Raw genomic sequence first — 19176 nt, forward strand, 5'->3', positions numbered from 1 at the left:
GAGCTTTTTTCCAAGTTACATAGTGACATATTTAGGTTTTGTGCAGATCTAGGGGTGATGGAAACGCAGCTATTGAAGGGATGGTTTTAATTTCCTAAATATCAGGATTTTATTCTGACACTTAAGACATATAATACATATAATTCTCACCAAATAATTTCGCATGAGAATAATTTGCGGACCTCGAACCCTGTGATCGTGACTGAGGCGCAGTGAGCAGCTTCAGTGTATTATCAGCCCTATTAGTGCAAACAGCTGTAGTAGGTGTTTGATTTTCCTTCTACATGGCTCTCAATCTTGTTATTTGCAGCACTCCAATAAAACAACCATCACACTTTGACACTTTGAGCCGTGCATTGCACTGAACAACCTCTGTTTGGTGCGCAGGTGCAGTTCACACAGTCATAGCCAGAGGGCGCTGCAGCCCGTCAGATCACACACGCAGGCACCATAATGACATGACATCTGTGGCTTCAATCACATTAGAACCTTTATGTCGTATCGTCAGGTGTATAAGCATTCATACAGAACACATCTGGTCACGTCCGACAGCATCAAGCTGTCACAGCAACCCCCCCCCCCCAACTCATTTTTACAAAAACACTCCACGTTTCAGAGGCCGCGAGCGCTCGAGTGCAAAACAACTCTTGATTTTTCCTTGATGAGGATCTTTAGGGTTTTTTTCTTGTGAAACTACATCAAGCGTTGTAACCTTGCGTAACGCCGCCCGCTCCACACTACAGTAGCAACATTGTGTTTCGACTCGCAAAGAAGGAAAAAAAAAAAACGCACAATTTGGAGCAGCCCCCCCCCCGCTCGTTCCGGTTTTGCGGAGCTCAGCTTGGTTACGTAACCACAAATCGCTGCGTTAATATTGTTGTTGCATTTTTTCGCTGCAGCGAGCGGCCTTTGAACGCAGGCATCAAAGCAAAAAATAGAAAAAAAAACAACCCAAAAAAATAACATGAACCCATTATTTAAATAAAAAAATAACTTTAAATTAAATTAGATAAAACAACAGCTCCTTGGTGTTTCTTCTTCTTCTTCTTCTTCTTCTTAAAATAGTCTCTCTCAAAGAATGATCCAGGCCATTTAGTGTGACGTCAGTCCAGAGCAGGGGTCACCAACAGCGGGGGTCACGACCAGCAGGTCGCCCCCCCCCCCGCAGGACCTCATGAGTTCTTAAAAAAAGTAGCACAACTCGTTGAGCTGCGTCTCAAATTCAATCTTATCCAACCCGTGCAAAGTCATCGCTGATAATTATTGAGGACTCATGAACGTGATTGGTGTCTTCACATCGATGAGCGTCATTAATAACCACACATACTCAACTCAAACCCAGAGTGATTTCCAGGAGAGTGTTGGAGCAAACTGCCCGCCGGTTGCTCGACTCCCTGTGTCCCCATGAAGGAGCTCAGCTAGGTTGGTGACCCCTGGTCCAGAGTCTTTAATGCTACATTACTTTGAAGGCTGGGAGGCGAGGCAGGTGGGGGACGGGGGGAGGGGCAAAGTGGACCTCATCTTCAGTTCCACCAGCAGCAGCTGCAGCAGCTTATGCATAGAAGACAAGCTCGGGGATCTGCCCCCCCTGCACCCCGGTGCCGTTGGTGCTGTCGGAGGAGCACTGGAACTGGAAGGTGACCTTCCCGCACTGCACCTCCGTCATGCCCTCCTGGCCGAAGTAGCTCAGCTCGTTGCCGTCCAGCACGGCGCTGGCCGTGTAGAAGGTGTCCTGCTCCACCTGCACGGGGTGCTCGAACCACACGGCGAACGTGCCGCTGGAGCCGTCCGACACGAAGCGGGTCAGGTTCTGCGCCAGCGTCACCCCCTGCCGCTTGAGCTCGATCTTGACGCCGTACTCGGCCTTGCCGCCGCTGGAGCCGTACAGGCCCAGGCCGGCCACGAACACCCGCCGGTCCACGGCGAACTGGATGCTGTCGCAGCGGCCGCGGTAGCGCCACTGGTTGCTGCGGTAGGCCGACGACTGGAAGCGGTGGCAGCGCTGCGGCGCCAGGCCCTCGCGGGCCGCCAGCGGGAAGTCCAGCCGCGGCTTGGCGGCCGCCGTGTACCACAGGAAGACGCTGTGGCGCTCCTCCAGCGTCAGGGCGTCGCACTGCGCCGCGCCGTTGGCAAACTCCTCCAGGCTCATGGCGGGCACGCGCACCAGGTAGAGCGCCTTGCCCAGCGCCTCGCGCCGGTTGCGGGCGGTGACGGCCACCCCCCGCCGCGCGCACTCGGCGGCGGCCCAGCGCATGACGGCGTCGAAGACCAGCGCCTCCTTGGCGTTGAGCGTCTCGCGCCGCAGGATGACCTCCAGCGTGCAGCGGTCGATCTCGCAGAAGCCCTCGGAGGCCAGCGAGAGCTCGGCCTGGGCGTCGATCACCTCCCAGCAGCGCTGCGTCAGCTCGGGCTCCTCGAACAGGCGGCTCTGCGACAGCAGCACGCAGGCATTCTTGGCTTCCAGGCTCGTCTCCAGGAAGGTGACGCAGGCTCGGGCCAGCGCCGGCACGATGTACTTCTTGGCGGCGTACAGGGTGGCCAGCACCGTGTCCGCCTCCAGGTCGATCTCATCGCTGTACATGTACCTGGGAGAGAGAGAGAGAGAGAAACTTTTTATCTAACTGGAAAATTCTCTTATTTTGCAAGGAAAAGGGAAGGATAGATGTACTTGACCCCTAAAGGTGAATTTCTGTCACCAAACTCTGCCGTTGCAGCAATACAAACAAACTATACAGCATCACAACAGTAATCTAAGTGAATCAAACTAGGACAAAAAAAACAAACAAAACAAGAACAAGATGTACAAACTGCAAAAGGCAGTCGATTGTACTGAAAAAGTCCAGACTGTTATCTGTCTCACAGCAGGGGGAAGAGTTACTGTACAGACGGTAAAATAAAGATGTGAAAAATGATGATTGTCATGTAATGCGGAGCCCACATGCTCCTGTAAAAAAACAACAACCCTTAAACGTGGCCTTAGCGAGCCAAACCAGTGCCACTTTAAAACAGCAGCGAAGGCCTATTACTTAGAACTACAACTGCCTTTGTTCCCCTACAAGAAAATAGACAGAGATGTCTCTTGTCTCGTCCAAGCCGGCAATTAGAGAGTTTGCCAGCACTTCAGCGTGACCCCGCCCCCACCCTCCCTCCTCTTTCTGGTCGCCCATGCGTGAGGGACTGCGAGCGAAGTTGGCTTACTTCAGCAGAATGAGAAAAGCAGCAGGTTCCACATCTGGGATGTGGATCTCGGACTCCTCCTCCGCCAGATCGCTGTAAAACATGGCACAGAAGACGGAGCTTCCCACGGCCAGCACGTACTGCAGGGAGGGAGAGAGAGAGTGTGTGTGAGAGAGAGAGAGAGAGATGCGTTGCTTAGAGCATTCAAACAAATATATAAGTAAAGAGTTCATGCGTTTAAGTTTTACGACACACACACACACCAGTGACTGCGGCGTTGGTTACCTTGTGTGCCGGGACCCGCTGGGAGTCTCCGGTGGGGCCGACGATGAAGTGGACGTCGGCCATCATCTCATTGTTAAACATCAAGGCGTTTCTTTAAAGGAGGAGAGAAAAAGAGGCACAGGATGTTACACAATCAGTGTTAAAAGCAAACAAAACAAACAACAAACCTTCACCTGCGTCCATGAACTTCTAACAAGAACCTCCTGATTGACATTAACGTTTGTAATGCAGTAATTATTATTCATTAAAGCGTTCAACCTCTCTCAAGAACACAACTTTAGTTTGTAAGGGCCGAAATTTAACACAAAAAAAAAGGCATAAAAGTGTTCTTAGATTTACGATGCAGGAGCTCCCAAACACAGGAGGTGCGTGGGGGTGACGCTCATATGTCCATCGTCATCATCATCATCACCATCATTTATTATCGTCAAATAACTCTCTATCTCTCCCTCACACACACACACACACACACACACACACACACACACACACACACACACACACACACACACACACACTCGGCAGTGTTTACCTCTCTCGCGCACACGCACACACACGGGGCAGTGTGTTTACCTCTCTCTCAGCGTGGGGTGGCTGCACTGCCAGCTGGGCGGATCTATGTTGTTGTTGTTGATGTTGTGCTGGGTGGTCGGGCTGGTCGCCGCGCTACTGCCTCCTCCTCCACTACCACCACCTCCTCCTCCTCCTCTTCCTCCCTCTTCTCCTCCTCCTCCTCCGCATCCTCCACCGCCGCCGCCTCCAGTCCGGCTCACCTGCGCCTCCTTGGCCTTGTCGGCGTCCGCCACCGTGGTGCCGACGTTGGCCAGGTTGCAGTTGTCGCTGTCGGCGGCCGGGTACAACTCCGCGGCCATCTTCTGCCTCTGCTGCCGCTTCTTGCTCGTCAGCGACAGGGCGAGGATCTCATAACACACCGGCAGCCCGGCCGGCAGCTTGGCGGTCACCTTCCTGGACTTTTTCAGCGTTTCCGGGAGCAGCAGCAGATACGTCAGGCACCTCATGATCCGGCCATGGTGGAGCAACCTGCAGTCTGCCGTTGGCATCGGCGCTAAGCGAGGAGTCGTCGTCGTCGTCGCCGCCGCGGTGGTGGTGGTGGTCGTGGTCGTCCTCCACCACTTCCCACCCACCCAAACACCGCTACCAGCAGCACCAGCAGCGGTCTGGTCGTCCGAAATGAACCGAACGGCTGTTCCGACCGTCGCCGAGAGTCGCTCCTTGGCGAAGTTTGCGCGACTGGATCCCGAATAGAGTCCTCCTTCTCCTCCTCCGCCTCCGGTCGCTGCCAACAACTTTGACCGCAAAACACTCTCCCCTCGGCGGTCACCTCATCCTCCCCGGGCTGAGCAGCCTGCTCCTGTTTTCCCTTTTCCAGCGAGATAATCCGGATAGTCTCCGCTGCTGCTGCTGCCTTCCTGTTTTATTCCACAGCGCCAGAGCGTTAATCCTCCACCCGAGTTCTTCTTCTCTCTCTCTCGCTCTCGCTCTCTCTCTCTCTCTCTCTCTCTCTCTCTCTCTCTCTCTCCAGCTCCGGTCTTCCTCCTCCTGCTGCTCCTCCGCCGCGGTCTGTCAGCATCCGAAGCGAGCGCTTCTATGACGGGACTCTGCGAGGCTCCGCTCGGTTTTCTTGTCCGCTCGACTCTCTCTTTTGCGTCGTCGTGATCCCTTTCGGACGGCCCAGGTCCTCTCCCGAGGACCAATCACATTCGCCTGCCGTCGTGACGTCAGGCGAGGGGCCGAAGCGCCGCCCTCCGGCAAACTCCAGAGTGCGTCAAGCACCGGAGCCGAGCGGCGCTCCGCCTCGGCCCCCTCCTGCTCGTCAGAGTCGTCGGTGGTGGTGGTGGGGATAAAAATAAAATGAAAATAATGATATCAAAAAAAGAAGGCCGGGTGTGGGCTATTTGACCCTCCAGCGAAGCGGAGTGAAGAGGCGGACTACCCCCCCACCCCACACTCTCCCCACCATCACGTTGCTAAAAAGCTCTCAAACATGGCAACCACCAACTGCGTAGTGAGGCTGGCGACTAGTTGGATCAGTTTAAATCAGGGATGTTAATCTCAAATTCACAATGAGGACACATAATAGTTGGACGAAGTCTCGGGCCAACATATGGAACGAGCAAGTTTTAATACTACACAATAAGCAACGCAATATTTCACACATGCAAAATCGAATTTCAAATTTAAAAGCTCATCAAAATATATCAAATGTAAATAAAAATCTTGTGGTTCTTTTTTTTTTACTTGCAGCCATCTCATTTAACCTTTTTTTCCACAGGCCGATAATCATTTTTTTTAGATAAATAACAACAGTAACCCAATTAAGTCATAATAATATCCTTCAATGAACGTCCTTGCCCTGATTGACGCGCCAAAATACCAGCCGAGCATTCTGGGATTTGTAGTATTAGCCGTACATGTGCTGTATAGTACTCGGTGGGAAATATGGGAAGAGCATGTAAATACGTTAAGAACAACAACAACAACAACAACATTTACACCCTTTCTTTGATTCACCAGTTGCCATTTGTATGGATGAGCCAAACACATGGGGAAATAATTTATTTTTATCCTCCGCCTGCCTCTGTGAGGTTTGATCTCCTTCGCTGATGGAAAGCATCGCTGGTGTTCAGTCAGATTTTGGGAGGCTTCGCTGACACTGTGGTTTCTCGCTTGTGCTGACACTTTCCCTGTTCAAATAGACCAGAAAAGCTTCACAGTGCTGCGCCAATTTATTTATTTTTGGTGCTCGGTCCCCCTTCGCCAACTCCCCTGCTGCCCCCCCTTCCTCACACACACACACACAAATTGATGATATAACCTTAATGTTATTCATGCGTCCCCTCTCCCCTGCGTCCTGATTGAAAGGCGCAAGTTCACCCCCCCGCCCCCCTCCCAGTCTCCAGGGGTGGTCGCAGTAATTTGGTGCAAACGTGTGGAAGCAGGCAGGTTGAGAGGAGAGTGGGAACAAGGTGGAGGGGCAAAGAAAACTATTGCACTCCATCACAGAATGACTCCTGGGCTCTATGAGCATCACAGATTGATTACGCTCGACACGGAATCGTTTACTTTTTTTTTTTTTTTTTTAAGAAAAGGCTTTTTAAAGCTCCTTTTTTCCTCCTGGCTGTTCATATGGATGGCAGCAAAATGAAGCGGTGACGGCGAGCTGCGCCGACGTATCATTACTCGGTGTGGAGCGGGGAGGGCGAGGGGGAGGGGGAGAGGAAGGGCTCCGCCTGGATCTTGTTACCAGCTGGCTCGACCAGCTTTCCACTGGACCGCTCTTTAAACGCAGCCTTCCACTTCACACACGCTGGATCGGCTGTCGCCTCCGCCAGGGCAGGAGCTCAACTCATTGTTTCTCCTGCCACAAAGGGAAACTGGACGCCTGCTAATTTCAGCACCAAGTTTGACTTCTGAGCACTTTTAGAATTAACCAAAAAAAAGAAAGAGGAAAAAAAAAATCAAAGCAAACTGTCCACCTGTCAGGCTGTTTCATGTTAAAAGCAGGTGGTTCAGATGTGTGTTTTTTTATGCCTCTCTTTAGTTGAAACCAAAGTCTTCTCAATAAAGTCAATGACATGCTTCACTGCGCCATATGGAGGACCAAACCGGCCAAAGTAGAATGAATCGCAGCTGTGTTAATAGTTTAAAGTATCATTCTGTGGTAAAGTTAGTTTTTTTTTGTTTTTTTTTTGGCAACTTCGGATTTTAGTTAAATCAAAATGTTTTTTTTTTCCTTTTTGGTAACTGAAATGAAAAACAAGTCCTGAACAATCACAGTTTAATTAATGATTTTTACAGTAACTAAACAAATTTACTTATTTTGACACATTTGGCAGTAAAATAAATGCGGCATTGAATTGACGATTTGATCACGATTAAGTTGAAAATCATCTCATACATTATGTCTCGGTCACATCCGCTCTAATTTTGTCCTCAAATTCTGGCCTTTTTCCATCACAACACATTTATCTCGTTCCTTCAGCACAACCGAAAGACCTTAGCTCAAGTCGCTGGACATTTTTCGCGAAAAAGATTCGAGACTTGGCTTTTCGGCTGGAATGCGGCTCTCACGGGTCCTTTTGCCAGCTGCGAAAAATCTGGACGGAGCTGCTGAGTGAGAGGCAGGCAGCTTGGAGGACCTCTTGAGCTCCACACTAATCCTCCAGTTCTCCACTGGAGCTAATTAGCTGCCAACAGTGGGGGACTGGTTTTAAACCGGTTTTACTTGGGGGGGTGGGGGGGGCTCAGTGGGACTGACAACTGTAAGAGTGGAGCTCAAATGGAGACACTGTCTTTATCCGCAACTTTGCGCTTGTTTTATTTGATGAGATGAGCTTTGCTAAAAACAATCACATGGATTTAAAAAAAAAAAAAAAATAAAATAAAAAAATCCCATCTCAAAACATTTATATGTCAATAATGCATGGGAAAAGTTGCCATGCATGTTAGTGTTAAAGTTCTTCAACATGTCTGTGATCGGATCTGCTCTAACAAGTTAATCTGTCTTTTTTACTGCCCCATTTCTGTCTTTTCATTCATTCTCATTTCAATTTCAGCTTGAAAACGGACTCTAAACCAGACTGAAAATCCATTTTCTCCTCTTTCTCAACTTTAGACCCGTGCCTCTACATCCCTCGGTTTGCTCAGCTCCTGGAATTTGGGGAGAAGAACCACGAGGTGTCCATGACAGCGATGCGACTGGTGCAGAGGATGAAGAGAGACTGGATGCACACGGGACGCAGGCCGTCCGGCCTCTGCGGAGCAGGTGACTGTGAGACAAGGCGGAAGATTCTTTTAAAAATTTAATGAGATTCTCGGTCAGGCGAGAGCTCAGCTTTCTGTCCTCTGATGAGAACGTGTTTAAAACTCTGCCTGCATGTAGAGTAACAGCAACGTGTACGGCCTCATTGTACCGAACCCCCCCCCCCGAAGTCCCCAGCAAAGGAGCAGAAATAGACCTTAAACAGGAAAACGACATACGCAAGACCACGAGGCCTTTAGAGACGACGCATTCGACAAGTAAACAACACAGAAACGCAGTGTTTTCATGTGCGATCCAAGCTGTCCACGCAAAGTAAACGTTTGACAGAAATATGGGTAAACAAATTTCTGAAACAAGTTTTCAGGGGAATCCTGTTTCAGGGGAACGAGGATTTCCCCGGAGAGAGAGGGGAATTTTTCCTAGTAATGCTTCCAATAAAAAGTTTCCAAATAAAAGTTTCACGTACTGGCTGGTGGGAGAGTTGGTCTGGCTGCTACTGGATGTATTCTAAAACGGATGGGAAGATGGAGCGATGCATATGCTTTATTTGGTATTGCTGTAGAGTCTGTTGAGCTTCACACAATCCACCAGTGGTGGTCATGGTGTTGCTCTGCGAGAAATCACTCACTCTGCCAAACTGTTGTGATTGATCGATGTTTTTCGACAGCTCATATAGATCAGAAAAATAAAAGTCAGCGAGTTTGAGAATTTAAAAGGGCCCTGTTGTGCTTGGCTCAGTGCTCACTGCTAACGCGAGCTAGCGGAGAAGATGGCTGCTTTGCCTACAGTGTAGAGGCATTACTATGGTACTTGTGACATAAAAAGTGTAGCAAAATTCTAACGGCTTGTTTCAGCACAGTAACATGGAGAAAGCCAGCCCTTCCTGCTGTGTTCGTTGGCGTGTCAGTAATTCACAAATACATACTTAAGCGCTGAAATTCATTTTTTCATAATAGGCACCATTTGAACATATAAATGCCCAGTCAGCAGCTCCAAAAAGTACTTTTCAGTCTTAATCCATCTCTGAAACAGATAGATTTTTCTCTTAAAATGTCTTTATCTTGCCCCAACCTGACGGCCAAGTGTTGTTTTTCTTTTTGGGAGCAGTGGTTCACCTGTTAAGCTCCCTGCACACTTTGTATTTCTCCATACGAGCGTTAAAGAGGACTAGAATCCTATATGCATATCAGCTACTACAGGTTCTCGCCCCTCGCTGCGGCCATGGAATTTGCTCCAGCATCTCTTTCTTTGCTTTGCCAACTAGGACACTGCAAGTGTTTCAGTCTTTGCCGGTTTGGCCCCATTTGAGACATTTGTTGGTGAGGAAGACCTGCTGAAACGCACCGCTCTTATGTTGCTGTTCTTTTCCCACCTCACCTTTTATCCTCTTTTGCTTTTGTACCGAGAGCTCTTCCCCTTCTTTCTGCATGTGGAGCCTCAGCCAACGTGCACACACCGCGGGTACATTGCGTTACCAGCTGAGGTGCCCCCGCCCCCCCCCATCCGGAAATCGAGTCGCTGGCTCCTTCTTCTCGCCGCACGTTTACCTTCACGGTTTTCAATCTCTTTCTGTTCCCCTCCTGCTGCATTTCCTGAATAATTGATCGCCCATTATGAATCATTGAGAGGCATATAGTTGGATGGAGGAGGGAAAAGTTTGTTCCCCAAATATGACGGGGAAATCTGGCTGTCAGTTGGCCCAGAAACTACGCTCCAAGAATTTTGGGGAATCGTATCGTGGACTTTGCCTCGTGGCAAACGTGCACAAGGCCGCTGCCACTTTATTTTTGCGGGGAAATCAGCAACTTCGAAGTGGTGCGCTTTCAAGGTAACTGCAGTAAAATGTTTGAAAAAGCCCTCAGCGGAGCTAAAAGCCGCCACTTCATTCCTAAAGGCTGTTAGAAGTGTGCATGCAGAAGCAGAAGCATCTATCTTTAAACAGGCTCTTGAGTGAGGCAGTCCTAATGACGGTTATATAACTGTTCCCCTCCCAGGCTCCTTCTGCAATTCATTGCATAATATTAGTGTTGTCGTTACTTCGTTTCAAGACTGTGCTTTTGCATGTGGGCAGAGTTTTTGGCCGCGTCAGTGGAGGAGAGAGATGCCCCCGTGCTGCTGGCTCAGCGCTGCGTATCGCAAAGGCGAGCGCGGCCAAGATTCATGCGAACCAAACAAACACGAGGAGTCCGTGCCCAGTCGTATTTGTAAAACATGGGAGAACGCTGAAATGACAAACCGTCGTCAACAGAATTTGAAGGGGCGACAGGCTTGACGTGGATCGATGACAGACTGGCAAAAGAAAGTCAACATTCGCCCTTACACAGCAGGAGAGGGCACATCGAGGCTCAGCGTGTAATATTTGCGGATTTTTAAGAAGAAACAACAACAAAAAGTTGTTACATTTTAGATCGTAGCGCTCTTTCATTTAAGCCCTCTCCCGAGCTTGCCAGTCAACTACTGTGGCCTGCGAGCACAAAGCTGGATGCCCCGTTCATCTTCTTCCTCGTTGTTTTTTTTTTGAGTGTGTGAACGTTCACCCTGAATACAAAACACGCTCTCAGGTAGCCGGATTGTCCACACGGATTGCGTATCAATTAGACGACTATGCTAATTCATAATCAGCTAACGGTTTGAACTGCTTGCCATTCATCTCACTGTTTTTAAAGGAGCATCAGCCACTTTATATTTAATATAAATATCCCCTAATATGACCCCATTGTGCCTCTTTTCCATCTTCAGCCCTTCTTGTTGCCGCTCGAATGCACGAATTCCGCCGCACCACCAAGGAAATTGTCGGCGTCGTCAAAGTGTGCGAGCAAACCCTGAGAAAAAGGTCAGTGAGGACCGTTTTCGTACAGCTGAAGTTTCTTGAACTTGGGTCGTTGGCTGAAGGTTTGCAGGATTCCGCCAGACGGATGTGATTCGAACAGTCCTAGGGACGAAGCGGAAAGGGTGACTTGTTTCCCGTTGGTTCTTCTTCCACGCAGGCTGGTGGAATTTGGGGAAACACCCACCAGTGAGCTGACCATCGAGGAGTTCATGAAGGTGGATCTCGACCGAGAGTGTGACCCACCGTCCTTCGTGGACGGACTGAGGAAGAAAAAATACCAACAGGTATGAATATTTCTTCACTTCTTCCCCTCCCTGGTTTGAAATTTGTCGTTGCCAAGGAAATTCAGATTGTGCTGTGAATGAATAGCGTTTTGTCCAGCGTATTTTGTATTGTTACGTGAAATGACTTACTATCACACACTATCATCAAGCAAACTAGACAGTTAAAGAGTGGATTTTGTAAATGCGTATGGGTAATTTACCGCTGTGTATTCCTCTGTGTTAAATAGAACCAATAACCTTTAGTGTCCTTTCTTAATGCTAATGCTAACTAACTAGCTTAAAGTGCCTGCAGCCTGTGCAGGGTTTGGTCAAAGCTTTGCACTGTAAATGGATTGTTTCGTGATTGAAAATAAAGTAGCGTAATCTTATCCTAACCTTCAGCTTCTGCAGCCCAAAAACAGTTTGTCAGTAAACTGTTCATGCCAAACCATGTGCGACATTTGTGTTTTGATGCTTTTCCTTTCGATATGTCGTTCTGTCCTAACAGTTTTTCTTCTTTTTGCCGTTGTTTTGCGGCCCAGGTGGAGATTGAGCTGAAGAAAAAGATAGACACCGTTGAAGGTACGAGTCCCCTCCGCTTTACTCTTCAATCCGAAGCATGTCCGCGTCTCAACTCTCGGGCTTTTCACTTTTATTTTGCAAAAAAAACGAAACCGACTCAGAATAGATCCACAAACCAAAACGCTGGGGATCACAAAGTTGGCGCAAACTTTCATGTCTTCCTTGGATGTGGCTGACCTCGGCTAAGTGCACATCACAGTTGGATGGCGGAGGAAAACAACTACAAGGAGGGTCAACACAGACTACATGATTTAATTTGAGTGCGACGTGTAATTACGCGCGCATTATGTCACGGCGGCAACTTATTATGTCGTAATTATAGCAGATGTAATTTTAAGGGTTCCCGAGAGTTCAGAAGAGGCCGACTGCGGTCAAGTACACAAAAGAAGACTCTTTTCTTTGCCTTTGTTGAACTCATGAGAGAGAGAGAGAAAGAGAGAGAGAGAGAAACAAAACCAAAAAAACAGGCTCTGTTCTGTTTCTACTCTTGTCTGGTGGTTATAAAATTACTGATCCAGGAATCAAACGTCCACTGCATTTTTATCACTGCCAGATGAAATCCACTGCTACCAAGATGAAATAGATGCAGAGCTTCAGAACGCCAGGCCGAAACTGCGAGGAGTCTATGCTGCCTATGCTAAGGAAGGTAAGGAGCGCGCTGCAACTCGGCATTACATTTGTCTGCATTTATATGTTGACATTGACATTTAGTTTCCTCAATTTTACTTCATACCATGGCTGTCAAACGGCCCTTGTTTTTAAATCACAATTAAGCTCTGAAAAACCATAGTTAACTGTGATTAATCGCAGTCTGATTTCTGATTTTCGCTCTGTGATTTGCACAAAATAACCGCCGCTAGCTGCATTACATATGAAGTATCATGTTGACACGTAGGAGGCTACGTGGGCGTTGAAGAGGTCAACAGGAAAGAAAATCCCGCGCAATCCATGCCATTTATGTCTCTGTTTGTGGGCTTGGAACCAAAAAGCAAACATTTGTTTTATTAGATTATTATCTGCGAGTCGGTTGGGTCGACGTCAGTCGGAGGACGGCGCCTCGTCAGTGAAATATGCCTCCTATGACCAGCACGTTTTCCCATTAGGGGACCAGAAGAGAGAAACGTCTCAGAAGAAGCTTCGTGCATCATCAACGTCCACCAGAAACGCCTTCATGTGAACGCGAGCTTCGTTCTGCTGCAAAACCCCTGCAATGTTTACCGTCGGTCTGAATATTTATACCTCAAGACATTGTTTGAACGCGAGGATGCTGTACATCTCTCGCACGGCAAAAGTGAATAACACTCACTGTGCAGCAAAAGCACATAATGGGCACTTGCAGGCGGGTGGATGGCTGTGGTTCATCCACTTGTCTGTAGAAAAGAAAACCCTGACATGACTTGATGGGGTGAACTGTGGACAGATTATTTTTAGGGACACCCCGACACACGCACGCACGCACACACACACACACACACACACACACACACACACACACACACATGGGGGTGCAACCATGAGGAACGACACACACGCCAGTTTGTCCCTTTCTCGTCTTTCACTTTATCTCATTCTAACTTTACCACCTTTATCTCCAGCCCACTGTCTGTCTGTCTGTCTGTCTGTCTATCTGTCTCTCTCTCGCTCGCTCGCTCGCTCACTCACTCACACACACCCCAGCCATGGGGGGTTGTTGCAGACTGTCCCTGATTTCAGACAGTGAACTGTTGCAGATCCGGTGGTCTGAAGTGCGCGTGAGGTCATTTTAATTAAGGCTGATTAAAAGGACACATGTTAATTGGATACCAGGGCTGCAAGACGACATATTTAAAATCAGCATCCCGGTGATTTTCCGCCACATGTATTCATTTTCCGCTGTTGTTCTGACGTCTCAGCAACATATTGTCGCTCCGAATGCAATGAAAAGTGCCGCCGCCTCTGCGTTTTCTTTGAAATTGGCGAGTTCCAATTCTGACCATTTCAGACGGTTAATTAGACAGGGCTAACGACCATAAACTGTAAGTGCGCCGCTGCCGTATTATTCATCAGGGATTCCTGAGGTGTCGCGAACTGTATAATTAGATGGGGCGGGGGGAAAAAAAAAAAAAAAAGGATCTGCTGCCAGTCAACCTTCACAAAAAAGTCTGCGCCGGAGAGAGAGAAGTAATGAGACCGTTAATGAGTCGCGGGAGTTGAACTATACTACGAACTTAGTGCTGCAGCTGTGAATGTATAACACACAGCTTGGAAAAACCATCACGTCCTGCGGAGGCAGTTAAAGATGGTCCCCAAAATAGTCGGCCTGCGTTGTCAGAATGTCCACAGATGAAACACGCGTGGCGACGGCCTCGCACGGAAGGTTCCTCATCCTTCCAACCAGTTTCTCCTGCGCTTTCGTTCGCATTGTCGTCGCTTTAAAAAAAATAAACAGTACCATGGCCTCGTGTGTGAGCGCGAGCCTGCGATCTCTCACAGACAATTTGAAAGTGTACTTCAATTATCATTTCGAAAAAATGCCACCAGCTGCACAATCAAGTGCGTTTTTAATTCATATTTTTGATTCCATAAGTAGGTCTAAACTCATTTTATTCCTCATACACACATGATTCATCGTCATTGTTTTTCAACCAGTCGAAAAAAAAAAAAACCCTTCATGTCTGTCACACTTCCTTTCAGGCCGAAAGGATGATTTATTTTGCTCATCAGAGCCGCCCTAAATATTCGGGAGTCGGTAGGAGGCTCCTGACCACCTAAACCTTCTATTGATGTACTCTTGTCATGTAGCTGTTTTATTTCTTGATTGTCTTCGCGCCATGACCTCTGGTGTCCGTTTCAAGAACACCCACGGAAAGGAGCCATTCAGTTTCACACTTACTTTTCTGTATCAACGCATTGCCTCTCTCTCTCTCTCTGTCTGTCTCTCTCTCTCACTCTCTCTCTCTCCCTCTCTCTCTCTCCCTCAGATCATCACGTCGTCGACGAAAACAATCTGGCCGTGTTTAAGATGGAGGAGCCAGAACTGGACGATGAACTCGTGGCTGTGGCCAAACACTTCGGCAAAGAGCTCGACGACATCACGCTGGAGGCTCTGATCAAGCTGGAGGAGAGGAATCAAGAGAAGGACGGAGGGAGCGACGATCTGTCGGAGCCGGACGAACCCAAGAGGGAAGCCCCGTCCCTGGCGTCCATCCTGGGGAAGATGCCGTCAGCCGCCACTCTGGGCCTCAAGCAGTCGATCGGCGACTGCCTGGGCAGCGTGAAGGACAGCGGTGAGCTCAGCCAAATCCTTTGCTTACCTTCATTTTACTTCTTGCTATGGCTGTCATGCGATACCCTTTTTTTTTTTTTTTTTTTTATTCGGATCAGAATTGCGATTAATCGCGTTTCGATTTTTGATTTCTGTCCCATGATGAATCAAGAATCTTATGTGATCTGTGACCATCATGGGTGTAGGTGTTGCTTAGACCATTCGCTGTGTGTTTTACACAAATTGAACACGGGTAACATTAGCTGGATGCAGTGTCGAAACAAAGCACTCTGGCTTGAGGACCTGACTGCCGGTGAGTGTAAAAAAAAATGAGCGTGTTATGCCTGGTATTAAATCTGATCGCGATGAACACTTTAATGTTGACGCCCCCAACTTCATACGCTTCCATCAAACAAGCCGCCTCATTTTCAGGCAGGACGAACCCTGGTCTTGGAATTGTTTCCAAGAGATGAGTCCATGAAAAAGCCAAACCTTCCTTTGTTATTATGCCGTCCCCGATAATCTCATTTCTCTGCAAGAAGAAACTCTTGTGTCTCACTTCTGAGAATCCGTCTCCGTTTGTGCTTTGTGAAATTGTGACGATGCCTCGGTTGTCATCCCGGTCCAAGCGGAGTGCTTCACATTCCGCGGATTTCAGTGGTAACCACGGCAGGTGGAGACGGGCAGTTTGGGGAATCTGGTGCGATTTTAAAGGTATTTCAGGTATGTTTTTGTTTGATTGAGCAAACATCGCAGTGCCGAGGCGCCCTTGAGTTTGAACTGATTATGAATGCCGTGGTGGTGGCCATCCTTGACTCTGTCTGGCACCTACTGTATCTCCATAATAGCCTATAATGAAGTGAAAGGATACTCTCAGGTTTAATTGTCCTAATTATGGCTGAGCTGTATGAGCTGTATATCCACGTTGACTACATTCTACCTGCTGTAGTGCTCTGCAGCCAGGAGAGGAACGTGTCTGAGAGGTTCTGCAGACAAGGCAGCTGAATGCATTCGCTCCAGAGACTGTGTTTTTGTTGCCCCTTCAAAGCTCACCTCACAGGTAACGTGGTGCCAGTTTATTTTGGGGCTGTTTGTGAGGGGTTTTATAAATGATGTTGAGAGGCACAGTTGGATGAATGTCACCCGATAGAGGTCAACATTTATACAAAATGTTCAGATTAGGGTGAACGCTTGCACCAACTTGACCAAAAAGTAACCAAAACTGCCAAAATGAAACCGAACCTCAGATAATTATTGAATTTGGCAGCTGTGGTCCAGGAGGTACATGGCACTGCCTCAATGTCCTGCTACAGGAGTGCACGTTTCAAAGCATCCTCGAGTCAGATATTGACAAGGAGCAAACTCTTGACGTTGCGTCTCACTATTTGGGTGCCTGGTGTGCCGCTGGGTGTTGTTTTTGAGGAATGCGAAGGACTGTGAGCATTTGAAAGGCTTCAAATCTTCGAAAAATGTTGGACAAATTACAATTCTTAACCTTGACGATGACCTTGTCTTGATTGTGAAGTACCATTTGCCTGGTTGACTATGAGTGTCAGGTTGGAACTCAGACCTAGAACTTGTTTTGACTCGGCGTGAGTTGAGTTGTTGTTGTTGTTCAAGACTTGACGCCTTGGCTTTCGACGGTCATTTTGGACGCGTGACCTTAGTCACTCACCGAAAATTCCAACGGCTTTGGATGTCGTTTGCCCGAGAGGCTTTGTGTTAATGCGTGAACTAGTGATATCACTAACAAGTCGCTTGCTGTGCCAATCTCGTTGACTCTTACAGAATATACACCGCTGTAACAACTCACAGATACAGTTTTTGAAGAGTTTAATGACCCCGCAAAGAGAAATTGCACACATACGCCAGTGCCGCGACACCGCGACAGGCCGCCAGAGTCGTAAGTCAAGCCAACGGATCAACAAATGGAATCAATTTGATGCTTGTGCAAACAGACGGCAAAAAAACCCCACCCCAAACAACAACAATAACGTTGAACCACAGCAAGGCAGTGGCCACACCCCCTGTCACTTTGACTTATTAACGGTTGCAAAAAAATAAAACGACAGGGCTCTGTCATGCGTTGCCTGTAATTACCTAATTACACGAGTGGGATGTTCCTGCGCCCGGCCCCCCTCCCGCCACCCCGTCTGGTCGCCACCTTATCTGGGTGTGCAGAGGCGTCGATGGATGTGAGGCAATCACGCTGCGCAGCTGCGTGTGTCCCGATGAGGAAACCTGTTATTTTTATGGCTGCGAGTGGGAGGACGGGCGGTCGGAAGAGGTCAGGGGTGAGAGATGAAGTGCCTTTTGATGGATGAGCGTCGGGAGCAAAGGAGTGGTGAAGTGGTTTTAATGTTTGGAGAAGACGTTGCGAGTTAAAGTTCACAGGACGCTCCTTGTAAAGCTCCTGCGTGGCTGTAAATATTGGCCCGGACTGTGTAACCACACGTTGGCTGAAGCAGAGCGCCGGCTCGTCCCGGCGTCTCGTTGTTGCCTTCGGGGATCGAAAGGAAATATTCCCACTCGTGCCTGTCTCAAGTTGTGAATGGATCCTTTCTGGTCCCTCGAGCCACGCTGTTGTTATTATAGCCGTAATGCTTCTGTTGTAAAGCTAAAAAAAATAAATAAATAAAAAAAAAACAATGCTTAAAAAAAAAATATTTTTCTGGATTTATATCTTGCTTTGTCTGATTGAAAGAAAGATGTAAATCCATGAAAAACTGAAGACATAATGAACACAATTGATCTAAGAAGATTTACTGTAAATCAATCAACCAGAACTGCAGCGCGTACTTAATCTCCCTTGTGCATTGGAATCTGTTTGGTTTATTATACAGTGGCAAGGGGGATAAAGCTCATAGAAATCTGTGGAAGAAGGAACCCCGCCTTCCAAAACAACGATAACTAATAATAAATTAAAAAAAAAAAAAAAAATCAGCAATAGCAGCAACATTCAGAGTGAGTCATTGAGATTTCTGCACTGCCAGTGAAGCCGCTTGGAAGCCAGACGTGTCAGTCTGGCAGGGAACAAGTGTTCAGCTCCGGCTTGGACTCCCCTCTGACTGTTTCTTCTCAACTACTGCAGATTGGTCCTGAATTAAAATTATACAGATGGAAGTCCTGCAAAATACATATTCAGGGACGTGGAACTGGAACAGTTGACTGCAATGTCAGTTAGCTTAATGGTAAAGTGATTGAAATTTTATTTAAACTCTTTCAGTTATTATTTAACTTAAAAGCTGGGACAATTTGCCGAAAATCAAGATATGCGTCTCATATTTGTCATGTCTAGTAGAGACTTTTAGTCTAATATACTCTTCATGCTGCTCCATCATCCCCACACCCCATCCTGCTATACTGTAAATGTGGCAATATCAATCTGTGGTGACCCCTAATTCAATATAGTAAAAAGGCAACTGATAAATTGCACCAGCCATTGCTCTTTAGCTGAAACCAGCAACCTTTATATACAAAGTCTTTATTCAATTTACTTATGCATGACTAGCAAAAAAAAAAAAAAATCATAACATGGAAACAGAAAACCTACATTGTTCGTGTTACTCTGAATTTATTTAATAGTTTTTCCCATAACAATGTACACAAGGGTTGATATTAAAAAAAAAATTAAAAGTGTGCAAAAATCTAGACTAAACCCCCAACACACACACACACACACACACACACACACACCCACCCATATTAAGTTAAGCCTCACACCTTACACTTGACTTCTCTTTGTGTGAAGGTCATTGTGGGAACCCACCCCCCTAAAACAGCCATATCTGAGGTTAAAGCAGCCATTAACCTGATGAAACCCCCCACCCCCCTCCACCAACCCAGTCATACTGCTGACCTCACTCCATCATCAGAATACACAACAGGGACCCCATTCACTGTAAAAGTTGCCACAATTACCCACGGCCCTATGAATCACAGCCCTCTGGACCATCATGAGCTCTCGTGTTAACTGCGTTTCCTTTCTCAGCGCCCGGCTTCTGGCGGTGAC

The 19176-nt window shown here is 47.7% G+C and overlaps 2 protein-coding genes across 2 annotated transcripts in view; one reads left to right on the forward strand and one right to left on the reverse strand.

The window, feature by feature from the left end:
• brf1a (BRF1 general transcription factor IIIB subunit a) overlaps positions 1-19176 on the forward strand; it is an 88218-nt gene that overhangs the window by 18708 nt on the left and 50334 nt on the right. The window contains exons 7-12 of the mRNA XM_076027642.1: positions 8099-8248; positions 10985-11078; positions 11233-11359; positions 11881-11920; positions 12474-12566; positions 14881-15186. Of these exons, the coding sequence (XP_075883757.1) occupies positions 8099-8248; positions 10985-11078; positions 11233-11359; positions 11881-11920; positions 12474-12566; positions 14881-15186 (810 nt within the window). The remainder of the gene's footprint in view (positions 1-8098; positions 8249-10984; positions 11079-11232; positions 11360-11880; positions 11921-12473; positions 12567-14880; positions 15187-19176) is intronic.
• Positions 473-5128, reverse strand: LOC142889069 (BTB/POZ domain-containing protein 6-B-like). The gene is made up of 4 exons (XM_076027643.1): positions 4036-5128; positions 3463-3553; positions 3199-3317; positions 473-2585 (listed from the first exon to the last, which is right to left on the reverse strand). Exons 1-4 carry the CDS (start codon positions 4521-4523, stop codon positions 1553-1555), a joined length of 1731 nt encoding a protein of 576 aa, XP_075883758.1. The 5' UTR covers positions 4524-5128; the 3' UTR covers positions 473-1552.

The sequence above is a fragment of the Nelusetta ayraudi genome, unplaced genomic scaffold (assembly GCF_046127955.1).
Source record: "Nelusetta ayraudi isolate G7.1 ecotype Tasmania unplaced genomic scaffold, CSIRO-AGI_Nayr_v1 ptg000021l, whole genome shotgun sequence".
Taxonomy (NCBI): Eukaryota; Metazoa; Chordata; class Actinopteri; order Tetraodontiformes; family Monacanthidae; genus Nelusetta; species Nelusetta ayraudi.

Coding starts and splice junctions, on each gene's coding strand:
- LOC142889069 (XM_076027643.1), bottom strand. CDS start 4,523: ATGCCAACGGCAGACTGCAGGTTGCTCCACCATGGCCGGATCATGAGG. Junction 3,318..3,462: donor AGCGGGTCCCGGCACACAAG/GTAACCAACGCC, acceptor CCCTCCCTGCAG/TACGTGCTGGCCGTGGGAAG. Junction 2,586..3,198: donor GCTTTTCTCATTCTGCTGAA/GTAAGCCAACTT, acceptor TCTCTCTCCCAG/GTACATGTACAGCGATGAGA.